Source organism: Melanostigma gelatinosum (genome assembly GCF_949748355.1).
Source record: "Melanostigma gelatinosum genome assembly, chromosome: 2".
NCBI lineage: Eukaryota > Metazoa > Chordata > Actinopteri > Perciformes > Zoarcidae > Melanostigma > Melanostigma gelatinosum.
Genome location: NC_136635.1, coordinates 32,763,656 through 32,776,237, shown reverse-complemented (window position 1 = coordinate 32,776,237; position 12,582 = coordinate 32,763,656). Strand labels below are relative to the sequence as shown.

Below are 12,582 nucleotides of genomic sequence, written 5' to 3'. Positions count from 1 at the left end.
CACATCTGTTGCTTCAGACTGAACGAGGCGTATGTAACCGTGAACACACACCAGTCATCATTTACATTCAGGCGTGTGCGTCTCTGACCTGGACGCTCTCTGGGTTGGCCTGACTCGGGCAGCCGAACAGCTCTCGTCTCAGCAGGTTCCCATCGTACTCCAGGAAGGTGAGGTAGAGGTTCCTGAAGAACTCCACGTGTTTGTTCTTCACCCGGAGCTTCTTGGGAGAGTTCCAGTGGATGACCTGAAACACAGCGTTTACCACACCGACGCTCTGCCTCTTAATGTGTGAGCCCAGAGTGGTGTGATGACCTCACCCTGCGGATCTGCTCTAACAGCTGCTTGACTTGATAACATGAAGATGGAAATATCCATGTTCAGAACACATGGCGGTCAGGAAACTCTTGATGTTTGATCATCGACAGCTTCACAGACGAAAAGAACCAAAACGTACAATTCTTTGCATCTTTTTAAATTGGCATGATGACATTTTTTTAATTTTCCCCAAATCTACTTCCTACTACATTACATTACATTACATTACATTACACTACATTACATTACACTACATTACACTACAGTACACTACACTACAGTACTACCACTTTAAAGCTCCGGTGGGATATCTATCTCTCTATATATATATGTATATATATATATATGTATATATATATATACATATATATATATATATATATATATATATATATATATATACGTATATATATATATACACATATATATATATATATACACATATATATATATATATACGTATATATATATATGTGTATATATATATATGTGTATATATATATACACACATATATATATATATACATATATATATATATATGTATATATATATATACATATATATATATATATATATATATATATATATATATATATACGTATATATATATATACACATATATATATATATATACACATATATATATATATATACATATATATATATATGTGTATATATATATATGTGTATATATATATATACGTGTATATATATATATGTATATATATATATACGTGTATATATATATATGTATATATATATATATGTGTATACTGTATCAGCGCGTGAGCGTACCTTGAGGTCGGACACCTCGGTGTAGCACTGCTCTGAGCGAGTGTGGTCAGACAGCTGCACGTTCCAGAAGCAGGGCAGCTGGTGCACCAGGACGGGGTTCTGCTTGATGAAGGCGTTGAAGATGTCCTGAACAACAGAGGACAGAGTGCCGTTAACACAGCAGCTCTACTGGTTCTATGGTTCTATGGTTCTGTGGTTCTAATGGTTCAATCGCGCCATTCGCCTCACTCGTCTCATGGCGTCTGTGCGTCTGTGCACTTTGTATGTTATCTACTCGCGCAAATAATTGGCGCCGCGTTTGGTGTGAACGCAGCATAAGACTGTTTATTTTGTGTTTATTTCTGCAGTTAGCGAGCGTTTAACTTCATCATCTGATGAAATAATCTCAGCTGCGCTCCACCTCATCTTACACATCGTAGACTATTATGAAATGATATATCTTTCTCTGGGATGAAGTTAATATCGGTTCTTGGTCTAAAGATATTTGCACATTGTTTTGTGGCTCAGGGTTCAGTGAGGCTTCTGTAAATGTAATAATGAAAAGGATCAACGTAGGGTTGTGTAGGTCAAAGGTCAGGGAGATGACTATATGTGGTCAAAAGCTACACTTCTGATTTTTACGATGATGCGGATGAATTCTGTTGCATAATTTGTCTAAAGAGTAAATATCTATTTGTTGATCTTGACATGAATATGGATGATTTGTGTGTTTACATGTCAAACAACAGTTCATTATTTGGAGAAACACTGGGACGAGATCCAGAAAAGATCTATTTACATTCACTCAAACTAATCCATCACTTTTACCCACTTCCTCCCCGTCAACGACGGCTTTCATGCTTCATCCGCCCGACGCTGGAACACAGACCGAGATCTCCTGGAAACGACGGGGCAGATTTTATGCCGAGTCATTTTTATTTTTGTTTTTTTATCACAAATTAGCCTCAGAGGGCTTTACAATGTGCTCACGTGACTTCCTGTCCCTGGACCGTCGCATCGGATCAGCAAAAGGTTCAAAACTTTAACAGTGAAATTAAGAGATCGTTATTATTTCCACGCTGTATTTTGGACGCTGGAATAAATAGTTATGAACAAATGAGATTTATTTTGCACTAATTTAGTGGCAACGGTGGAGATCAGGTGATTCTGTTGTGTTATGACGCAGACAAGTCTTTCTAATTATTAAGATTTATCAGACTAATGGAGAAAGAGCTCGCATGGATCCTGGAGGCACGAGCGGTTTCTTCCCTTCTTTCTGTTTTCACAGCGCCGGAGTCGTGATTTGTCTCAATCACACGAGATCTCAGAGTTCTTTCTCCGACGGTTCATTCACGTCTATGAGCGCTTCTCACACCAGCTTTATTGAAGCACTTATTAGTGTCAGCGATGTGGCCGCTAGCGCCACTGTGCTCCACTGACAGATCAAAAGACCCGGTCCCAGTGTCCCCCTGAAGACCTGAACCCTGAACCCTCAGGGACCCACTGATGTCAGCTGGTAGATGTGAGTGAGCAACTGTGAGGGCTTCATGTGGTGCAAACACCACGACGCCATCGTGTCATGTGCTTGTTCTATATTCTTCACTGCTTCATTTAAACGTCTTCCACACTCTTTCCTCACAACATGAGACGTCATTTCAAATGATCTGTTGACTTGATTTTGTCCGAACAGCTTTAATAAGAAAATGAAATGTTTGATGAATGAATCTGTGATATAATCTCTGCTTTCATGTGTTCATGTTCCATCTCTAGCCCTCAGTGTTTGTGAGGAGATGTAGTGAACCAGGCTGAACTCACAGGCTTCTTCACCTTTTCTTTTTAACGTCTCCACGCTTCCTCTGGTAACCCCGAGTTTAACGTCACATTGCTATGAATTGTGGGTAATTCCCTTGGGCTTACGTAAAGGGTTGATGAAGAACTCGAGCTGCCAGAGAGAGACTCACTGGATGAAGATGAACAGAACTAAAGCCCACATCAGAGTGGATCCTCAACGTCTCTGACCTGATCAGCCAGCGACGTGCTGAGCATGCTCATCAGCTCCCGCTCAGCCGTCAGCCGCCACATCTGCTCCCATCCCATCCGCCGCAGCCGCTCCAAGTAGAGGAGGATGACGCCTGGAGGAAGGAAGGAAACAGGAAAAGATGGATGACCTCGCTTGAAAAGCGTCTCAGGTCGTTTGAGTTAAAGCGGTTGGTTACCGGTGTTGAAGCCGCGTCCCAGCGCGGGCCAGGGTCTGTGGTTCTTCCACAGGTTCCCCAGGTACCAGTCGCTCTGGTTCTCCACCAGGCCGATCACCTGCTTATCTGCACACAAGCATCGCTTATTAAATCATACAAACCTTCAAAAATAAGCAACAACTTAAGAAGAATACTTTTTTATTGATGATATGAGTAAGAGGCAACATTTGGTAGATTAGCTGATAAAACAGGTTTAATGCAAATGAAATATTCTTCTAATAATCACATAATAATCACATAATAATCACATTCATCTCATGAAATACAGATTTTAAAAAGAGGAATAAAAGTGATGTAATTTGTTTTAAAACTAATTTAATTTGACATTAATCATATTTGTTGCAGTCAAATCACATTAAAGTGATTCATTCATTTGTAAAAATGCTTTGAAAACTCCAGTAACTGATTACAACAATGTTTTAATGAAGCATACAATAACTCTTTATTCAACCTGTTTGAATAATCATAAATATCACAAACCTACAAGTCTGTGAGGTGATTTCTCAATGAAAACAAACAATAGAAGCGTCTCACCGGTGAACTTCCTGAAGATGCCCCAGAGCTCGGCGATGTCGGTGGCGAAGGTGATGTCCGTGTCCAGGACGATGACCTGGGAAAGGTCGGCGGGCAGAGCTTTGGTGAGCGTCAGCTTCATCAAGCCGTAAATACCTGAGTAGTGCTTGTTGGGAATCCACGACACCTCGGACTGGAACCACAAGAACAAGAACGCAGACCCTCAGGTTCCATTTCTGAGTATGAACAAACATCTGCTGCTTTTCAAACCTCGTTATATAAACGAGCAGCATCGTGTGTGTGTGTGTGGGTTCACACAAAGACGCACACTCAGCAGATGTTTGGGGCCGAAGGCTCAACGTGTGTGTGTGTGTGTGTGTGTGTGTGTGTGTGTGTGTGGTGTCTTTTTTCATGAATTCTCTTGATTCACAGTTAGTTGGATGTGAATAAGTGCATCATCTGCAAATACACTCGTCTTAAGAGTCTCGTCTGTTTTTAGTGCAAGTTAATGGAAACCGAAGCGAGAGGCTGCAGGTCCAAGCATCCGACGGCACAAAGGACTCATTGTTCAGCACACACACACACACACACACACACACACACACACACACACACACACACACACACACACACACACACACACACACACACACACACACACACACACACACACACACACACACACACACACATCAACTTGACGTTAAAATAAATGATTTGCTGTGTTTTGTGCTGAAGTGTCTCTTGACTTTGGGGGAAAAGTGTTTCAACAGCTCGTTCAACTCAATTACAGATTGTTGCTGTCAAATAACCCCCCCCCCTAAAAGCTATCGCCAGACTGTGTACTGTGTATCATGAGGGCTCTGCTGCGGTCGGTAACAGATCCTTTGAGGGCTTCTGTTCTTCAACGTTGACTAAATGAATCAGTTAAAGAGTTGAAGTGTCATTAGACTCTGTTGTGGATATTCCTGCTCCCCAGAGGATGAATCCTTTATGATGTGGAGACGCCATCGGGTTCCACATTCTACACAAAGCAGGCTTGTGCTGATTGTATACCGATGACTAAAGATTGTTTCTCTTTATTATTTTAACTAACTTACTATCTTTAATCCAAATTAAATTCCAACCTCAATAATGTTAAAAAGGAGAAAATATATGATTTGATATAAAATAACTTCACTGCTGCGATTGTTATTATTATGGTAATACAAATATTTGAACAGTAGAAATTAGGTTTTTTTGCATATTTCTTTGGTACTTTTTGTACTTAGACTCACATGTGTATAAGTTAACTCCTTCCTGAACATCGTCAGTCTACATTCAGGCCAAACGGGAGCTGGACCCTCCGTCACATCCTGTTAAACAACCTGTGAGCTGTGTTGATGCAACGCACCATGTGACACACATGAGCACACAAGCTGTGACCTTCTGCTTCAGCACCAGTGATGCGTCTGACCGGCTCTTCTCCCCTTGATGTCGCTCACTCTTTGATGCGTTAAAGCTGAGTGTGTCGTTTAAAGGTGGATTTAAAAATACATCTGACTGCTGCTTCAGAGGATTCCCTTTGATGCATCCGACGTTGACTCACCTTGTCCGAACAGATACCTCACAGAGTCCTCACAGAGTCCTCACAGAGTCCCAACAGAGTCCTCACAGAGTCCCAACAGAGTCCTCACAGAGTCCCAACAGAGTCCTCACAGAGTCCCAACAGAGTCCCCACAGAGTCCCAACAGAGTCCCAACAGAGTCCTCACAGAGTCCCAACAGAGTCCCAACAGAGTCCTCACAGAGTCCCAACAGAGTCCTCACAGAGTCCCAACAGAGTCCCAACAGAGTCCTCACAGAGTCCCAACAGAGTCCCAACAGAGTCCTCACAGAGTCCCAACAGAGTCCTCACAGAGTCCCAACAGAGTCCCAACAGATACCTCACAGAGCCCTCACAGAGTCCTCACAGTCCTCACAGAGTCCCAACAGAATCCTAACAGAGTCCTCACAGAGTCCTCACAGAGTCCTCACAGAGTCCTCACAGAGTCCCAACAGAGTACTAACAGAGTCCCAACAGAGTCCTCACAGAGTCCCAACAGATACCTCACAGAGTCCCAACAGAGTCCTCACAGAGTCCCAACAGATACCTCACAGAGCCCTCACAGAGCCCCAACAGAGTCCTAACAGAGTCCTCACAGAGTCCTCACAGAGCCCTCACAGAGTCCTCACAGAGTCCCAACAGATACCTCACAGAGCCCTCACAGAGTCCCAACAGAGCCCTCACAGTCCTCACAGAGTCCTCACAGAGTCCCAACAGAGTCCTCACAGAGTCCCAACAGAGTCCTCACAGAGCCCTCACAGAGTCCTCACAGAGTCCCAACAGAGTCCTCACAGAGTCCTCAGAGTCCTCACAGAGTCCTAACAGAGTCCTCACAGAGTCCCAACAGAGTCCTCACAGAGTCCTCACAGAGTCCCAACAGAGTCCCAACAGAGTCCCAACAGAGTCCTCACAGAGTCCTAACAGAGTCCTCACAGAGTCCCAACAGAGTCCTCACAGTCCTCACAGAGTCCTCACAGAGTCCCAACAGAGTCCCAACAGAGTCCCAACAGAGTCCCAACAGAGTCCTCACAGAGTCCCAACAGAGTCCTCACAGAGCCCTCACAGAGTCCTCACAGAGTCCCAACAGAGTCCTCACAGAGCCCTCACAGAGTCCTCACAGAGTCCTAACAGAGTCCCAACAGAGTCCCAACAGAGTCCTCACAGAGTCCTCACAGAGTCCCAACAGAGTCCTCACAGAGCCCTCACAGAGTCCTCACAGAGTCCTCACAGAGTCCCAACAGAGTCCCAACAGAGCCCTCACAGAGTCCTCACAGTCCTCACAGAGTCCTCACAGAGTCCCAACAGAGTCCTCACAGAGTCCCAACAGAATCCTAACAGAGTCCTCACAGAGTCCCAACAGAGTCCCAACAGAGTCCCAACAGAGTCCTAACAGAGTCCTCACAGAGTCCCAACAGAGTCCTAACAGAGTCCTCACAGAGTCCCAACAGAGTCCTCACAGAGTCCCAACAGAGTCCTAACAGAGTCCTCACAGAGTCCCAACAGAGTCCTAACAGAGCCCTCACAGAGTCCTAACAGAGCCCTCACAGAGTCCTCACAGAGTCCTAACAGAGTCCTCACAGAGTCCCAACAGAGTCCTCACAGAGTCCCAACAGAGTCCTAACAGAGTCCTCACAGAGTCCCAACAGAGTCCTCACAGAGTCCCAACAGAGTCCTCACAGTCCTCACAGAGTCCCAACAGAGTCCTCACAGAGTCCTCACAGAGTCCCAACAGAGTCCCCACAGAGCCCCAACAGAGTCCTCACAGAGTCCTCACAGAGTCCCAACAGAGTCCTCACAGAGTCCTCACAGAGTCCTCACAGAGTCCCAACAGAGTCCTCACAGAGTCCTCACAGAGTCCCAACAGAGTCCCAACAGAGTCCTCACAGAGTCCCAACAGAGTCCTCACAGAGTCCACAGAGTCCCAACAGAGTCCCAACAGAGTCCTCACAGAGTCCCAACAGAGTCCTCACAGAGTCCTCACAGAGTCCCAACAGAGTCCTCACAGAGTCCTCACAGAGTCCCAACAGAGTCCCAACAGAGTCCTCACAGAGTCCCAACAGAGTCCTCACAGAGTCCTCACAGTCCTCACAGAGTCCCAACAGAGTCCCAACAGAGTCCTCACAGAGTCCCAACAGAGTCCTCACAGAGTCCTCACAGAGTCCCAACAGAGTCCTCACAGAGTCCTCACAGTCCTCACAGAGTCCCAACAGAGTCCTCACAGAGTCCTCACAGAGTCCTCACAGAGTCCCAACAGAGTCCTCACAGAGTCCCAACAGAGTCCCCACAGAGCCCTCACAGAGTCCCAACAGAGTCCTAACAGAGTCCCAACAGAGTCCTCACAGAGTCCCAACAGAGTCCTCACAGAGTCCTCACAGAGTCCTCACAGAGTCCCAACAGAGTCCTCACAGAGTCCCAACAGAGTCCCCACAGAGCCCTCACAGAGTCCCAACAGAGTCCTCACAGAGTCCCAACAGAGTCCTCACAGAGTCCTCACAGAGTCCTCACAGAGTCCTCAGAGTCCTCAGAGTCCTCACAGAGTCCTCAGAGTCCTCACATAGTCCTCAGAGTCCTCAGAGTCCTCAGAGAGCCCTAACAGAGCGGGGATAAGTCGAGTTTGTGTACCTTGAGTTCATCTGCATCGTAGAAGCTGACTTGCACAGACGGGACCATCCAGGACTGAAATAGGGCACTCAGGATCTGGTTGGCTACCGTGTCTGTGATGAAGTGAAAGTGGAGAGGATTCCGCCTGAGAAATGGAGAAAAAAAAAATACGTCAAGGTCGAGAGAGGTTCCTTCTGGGGAAAAGGGTGATTATGTTCCTGCTTCTTTCACAATAAAAGCTCATCTGTTTGGCAGATTTAAGCTCCTCTGGTCTAAAAGCAGCAGCACCTAAAACCACCGTAAACCACCTCAGACCATCTCCCAGCTCACTTGTTTTTACAAACACATCCGTTTGACCTGGATCTGAAAACAGGCTCCACGTGACCCGAAAACCAACGTGAACCAGACATTGAGCTTCACTCTGAGGTCCGGCTACAATAAGAAGCACTCAGTTTTATTAGCAATTGAAATCAGTTCAACATAAAAAAAAAACTCTGTTCACTTTCAAACCAATCAAATAAAAACCCTCCAGTACACGGATGTTAAATCTTTAAGAGCATCTATAAAAAGGAACAAATCCACGAGAGCAGAGCTCACTGTGACCTTCTTCACCTTCTCAACAGATAAACCTCATAAACATAAAACATAAAAACAATCATAAACAGAAAACACACAAGAGATTAAAGTCTTACATTCATGATGAAGAATTGCATTCACCAGAGAAAAAAATATTTTGTTAATGAAAGTTTGGATCGACCTCATCACACTAATAACAACATAACTTATTATATTTTTAGGATAAATTAATCTATGATCTGATTCTGATGAATCTCTGATTAAGCCTCTCCCTGATTACGTTTTGTTGTATTTTTTACATTACGTACTTATTATTAGAACTCATAATGTGTCTGTTGTATCTGTTGAGTTCATCCTCCATAAAGAATACATATGTAAAATACATCACTTTAATCTCTGAATATTACCCCGTATTCCCCACAATACGCCCACGTAATCTCCTCATATAGACATTCAGAAATACAGATAAGTTATCATTGACACATTTCTAACATTAGCAAGAAGAAGAACAAGAAGAGTTTTTATGAATTCAGGTGCTGCACCAAAAGTTAACTTTCTTTAAAAAAGGTCATCCTTTCATTTTTAGAAATCCTTCTATCGTGATATATATTTTCCAGTCTGCTACTATTAGAGAGAGAGAGAGAGAGAGACATAGACAGACTAAGAGACAGACAGAGAGACAGACAGACAGACAGGACTCACCTGTGAAAGAGGACAGACTTGACCAGCGTCACCACGTCTCTGCTGGCGTTGTGACCGGCACAGACACAAGCTACATGGATCAGCTGAGGAGACACGAGACAGGAAGACGTTTACACTGTCATGTGACCACCACAACCACAACCTCAGTTTATCTTTCGTCTTCTTCTGTGAATCTTTAAAAGAGAAACCACCGAGCACGTTCTACTTCCTCTGATGTGAAATTTCACATTTCGCTCGTCCACCAAACGTCTGCTTTCACTTCGCTCGCTTTCAGCTGCAGAAGTCTTTGAAATGTTTGGAGCTCAAAAGACTTAAAAAAAAATCACTTCAAAGAGAGAACAACTCAGCTCCTTCATCGATTAGTCACTATGAAGCGCTGTGATTGGCTGAGGAGCGGCGGCGTGTTTACAGGAAATTAAAAAAAACACAAAACTTCTGTATCTCTGATAATGTTACATTCTGTGAACAACCAATCAGTGGAGAGCTAGTAACGTTAGCAGTGCACCGCTATTGGCTAACCAACAGGAGGAGAGCTAGTACATTAGCATTACCGCTAATGGCTAACCAACAGGAGGAGAGCTAGTAACGTTAGCATCACCGCTAATGGCTAACCAACAGCAGGAGAGCAAGTAACGTTAGCATCACCGCTAATGCTAATAACTAGCCAACAGGAGGAGAGCTAGTAACGTTAGCATCACCGCTAACGGCTAACCAACAGGAGGAGAGCTAGTAACGTTAGCATCACCGCTAACGGCTAACCAACAGGAGGAGAGCTAGTAACGTTAGCAGCACCGCTAACGGCTAACCAACAGGAGGAGAGCCAGTAACGTTAGCATCACCGCTAATGCTAATAACTAGCCAACAGGAGGAGAGCTAGTAACGTTAGCATCACCGCTAACGGCTAACCAACAGGAGGAGAGCTAGTAACGTTAGCAGCTGGGTCCTTGTCGACCAGCTGCTATAGTCTAACAATAATATGGATCATCGAGGATCAATAACTATTGAGGGCAACAAAAGAAAGTGATTGAGGATCTAAAAGTTAGATTTGCTTCATGTTTTCTTGTGTGCTGAATTATTCTATCATTCTAATTATAGTGTCAATAATCTTATAAGTAATACAATCTTTTTTATTTCCTTATCATTTGAATTGTGTTTTTAATGAAGAAAAGAGTATTCCTGTCGATAATATTGTACGTAGTCATACCTTCAGCATATTCATTTCATGTTCTCTGTAATATTGTACAGTTTTAATATTTTTTAGGTGGAGGCTTGTTTGCCTCTTCCTGAACTCTGATATTATTTATCTCTGTTATGTTTGTTTATTTTGATTTGATTGTTTAAATTGTGCAGAATCAATAAACTAAACTAATAACCTGAGCTGTGCATCACCGTGTTACTGTTATTATTGTTGTTGTACTCGTGTCTGCTGACCTCACACTTCTGGACGGTGGGCGATCGAGGACACTCCGTGTGGTTGTTTTTCTCCTCGGCCGTGTTGTCCCCGTCCTCGGGCCCCGTGTCCGCCGAGGCGCCCCACTGCTGGTTTCCGTAATTACCGTCCGGCGGTACCGGCTGCTGCTGTCCGGCGGTTCCTCCTTGCAACCGGCTGAGCTGCAGCCGGATCCGCCGGTTCTCCTCCTCCACCTCTCGAACCCGCGACTCCAGCACGGCCCGCTCCAGGACCTGAGCCGCCGGGGTGTCGGCCAGGCAAGGAGCCAGGAGGAGGGAGCGTCCGTCTAGGGAGGAGGAGACACGGAGGATTCAAACACACGGACTCATTGACACCTAGTTCTATGGCTGCTGACAGGAAGTGTGAACCTGAACTCGAGGTGACATCACACACTCCAAAATGGGCTCATCACATTTCTTCTTCTCCACTTTCTGCACCTTCCTGCAGCCTCTCCACTCTTTCTTTCTGGCAGACTGGGGGTGTGAATATTTCCCAGGGTGCCTCTGGGTCGAGCTTTTTGAGTCAAGAGCGTCAGAAAAAAACTAAAATTCACATCAACAGGAGCGCTTTGTGCCGAAGTGTGACGTTAAATAAACCTGCGGTTCCCTGAACACAGCACGGACACTCTGTTGACGTTGTAGCTGATGTAGACCAGAACCAGTGAGAGGCTGAAGATGATGTAATGTGTTGTTGTTGCTGCACTTTGATGATCTTTAACCCGTTTAGTCAAATAACCAAAAACAAACAGTTATGGGTTTGATTTCTGTCTCCTCATTGTTAAACACAAAGAAAATGTTTCTTGTGATTATCACACACACACACACACACACACACACACACACACACACACACAGAGAGAGACAGAGAGAGAGAGAGACAGAGAGAGACAGAGAGAGAGACAGAGAGAGACAGACAGAGAGAGAGAGACAGAGAGAGAGACAGAGAGAGAGACAGAGAGAGAGACAGAGAGCAACAGAAGACTCTGGTTATTTCTGAAGTGAAGTGTTGCTGATCAGAGAGACAGTTCTATTTTCCTGCTCTGGTTGCAAAGAATCGCTGCAAACCTCAACTCAGTGTGTGTGTGTGTGTGTGTGTGTGTGTGTGTGTGTGTGTTACAACAGCTCTTCCAGGAAACTGACCCCGGCTGCTGCGATCCAAACAAAAAGTGCTGACTGTGTCCTCAGTGGCTCTGAGACGTCAGTCTGAAACAGAACGTGAGCTCCTCGTGTTTCAAAATGAAAGTTAACAGTCTGATCGAAGAGTCGCAAAGAAAAAAGAAAAAAGCGTCCGATAATTGATATTTAGTGTTCTCGGCTCTAACGAGCTCGCATGTCTCACCCCTCTGACGAGCTCACACGTCTCACCCCTCTAAGGAGCTCACACGTCTCACCCCTCTAAGGAGCTCACACGTCTCACCCCTCTAAGCTCACTCGTCTCACCCCTCTGACAAGCTCACTCGTCTCATCCCTCTAAGGAGCTCACACGTCTCACCCCTCTAAGGAGCTCACACGTCTCACCCCTCTGACGAGCTCACTCGTCTCACCCCTCTAACGAGCTCACACGTCTCACCCCTCTAAGCTCACTCGTCTCACCCCTCTGACAAGCTCACTCGTCTCATCCCTCTAACGAGCTCACACGTCTCACCCCTCTAAGGAGCTCACACGTCTCACCCCTCTGACGAGCTCACTCGTCTCACCCCTCTAACGAGCTCACACGTCTCACCCCTCTAAGCTCACTCGTCTCACCCCTCAAACGAGCTCACATGTCTCACCCCTCTGATGAGCTCACACGTCTCACCCATCTAAGCTCAC

At 45.1% G+C, this 12,582-nt stretch overlaps 1 protein-coding gene across 3 annotated transcripts in view; it reads right to left on the bottom strand.

The window, feature by feature from the left end:
* large2 (LARGE xylosyl- and glucuronyltransferase 2) overlaps nucleotides 1-12,582 on the bottom strand; it is a 55,259-nt gene that overhangs the window by 6,810 nt on the left and 35,867 nt on the right. Inside the window, exons 4-11 of one of the 3 annotated variants that reach the window (XM_079290027.1) lie at nucleotides 10,753-11,057; nucleotides 9,322-9,404; nucleotides 8,065-8,188; nucleotides 3,880-4,051; nucleotides 3,307-3,411; nucleotides 3,110-3,222; nucleotides 1,112-1,237; nucleotides 89-244 (exon numbers count right to left, since the gene is read on the bottom strand). In XM_079290027.1, the coding sequence (XP_079146153.1) occupies nucleotides 89-244; nucleotides 1,112-1,237; nucleotides 3,110-3,222; nucleotides 3,307-3,411; nucleotides 3,880-4,051; nucleotides 8,065-8,188; nucleotides 9,322-9,404; nucleotides 10,753-11,057 (1,184 nt within the window). Of the gene's footprint in view, nucleotides 1-88; nucleotides 245-1,111; nucleotides 1,238-3,109; nucleotides 3,223-3,306; nucleotides 3,412-3,879; nucleotides 4,052-8,064; nucleotides 8,189-9,321; nucleotides 9,405-10,752; nucleotides 11,058-12,582 lie in introns of those variants that run through there. The other 2 variants (XM_079290029.1, XM_079290028.1) reach the window with 2 other exon arrangements.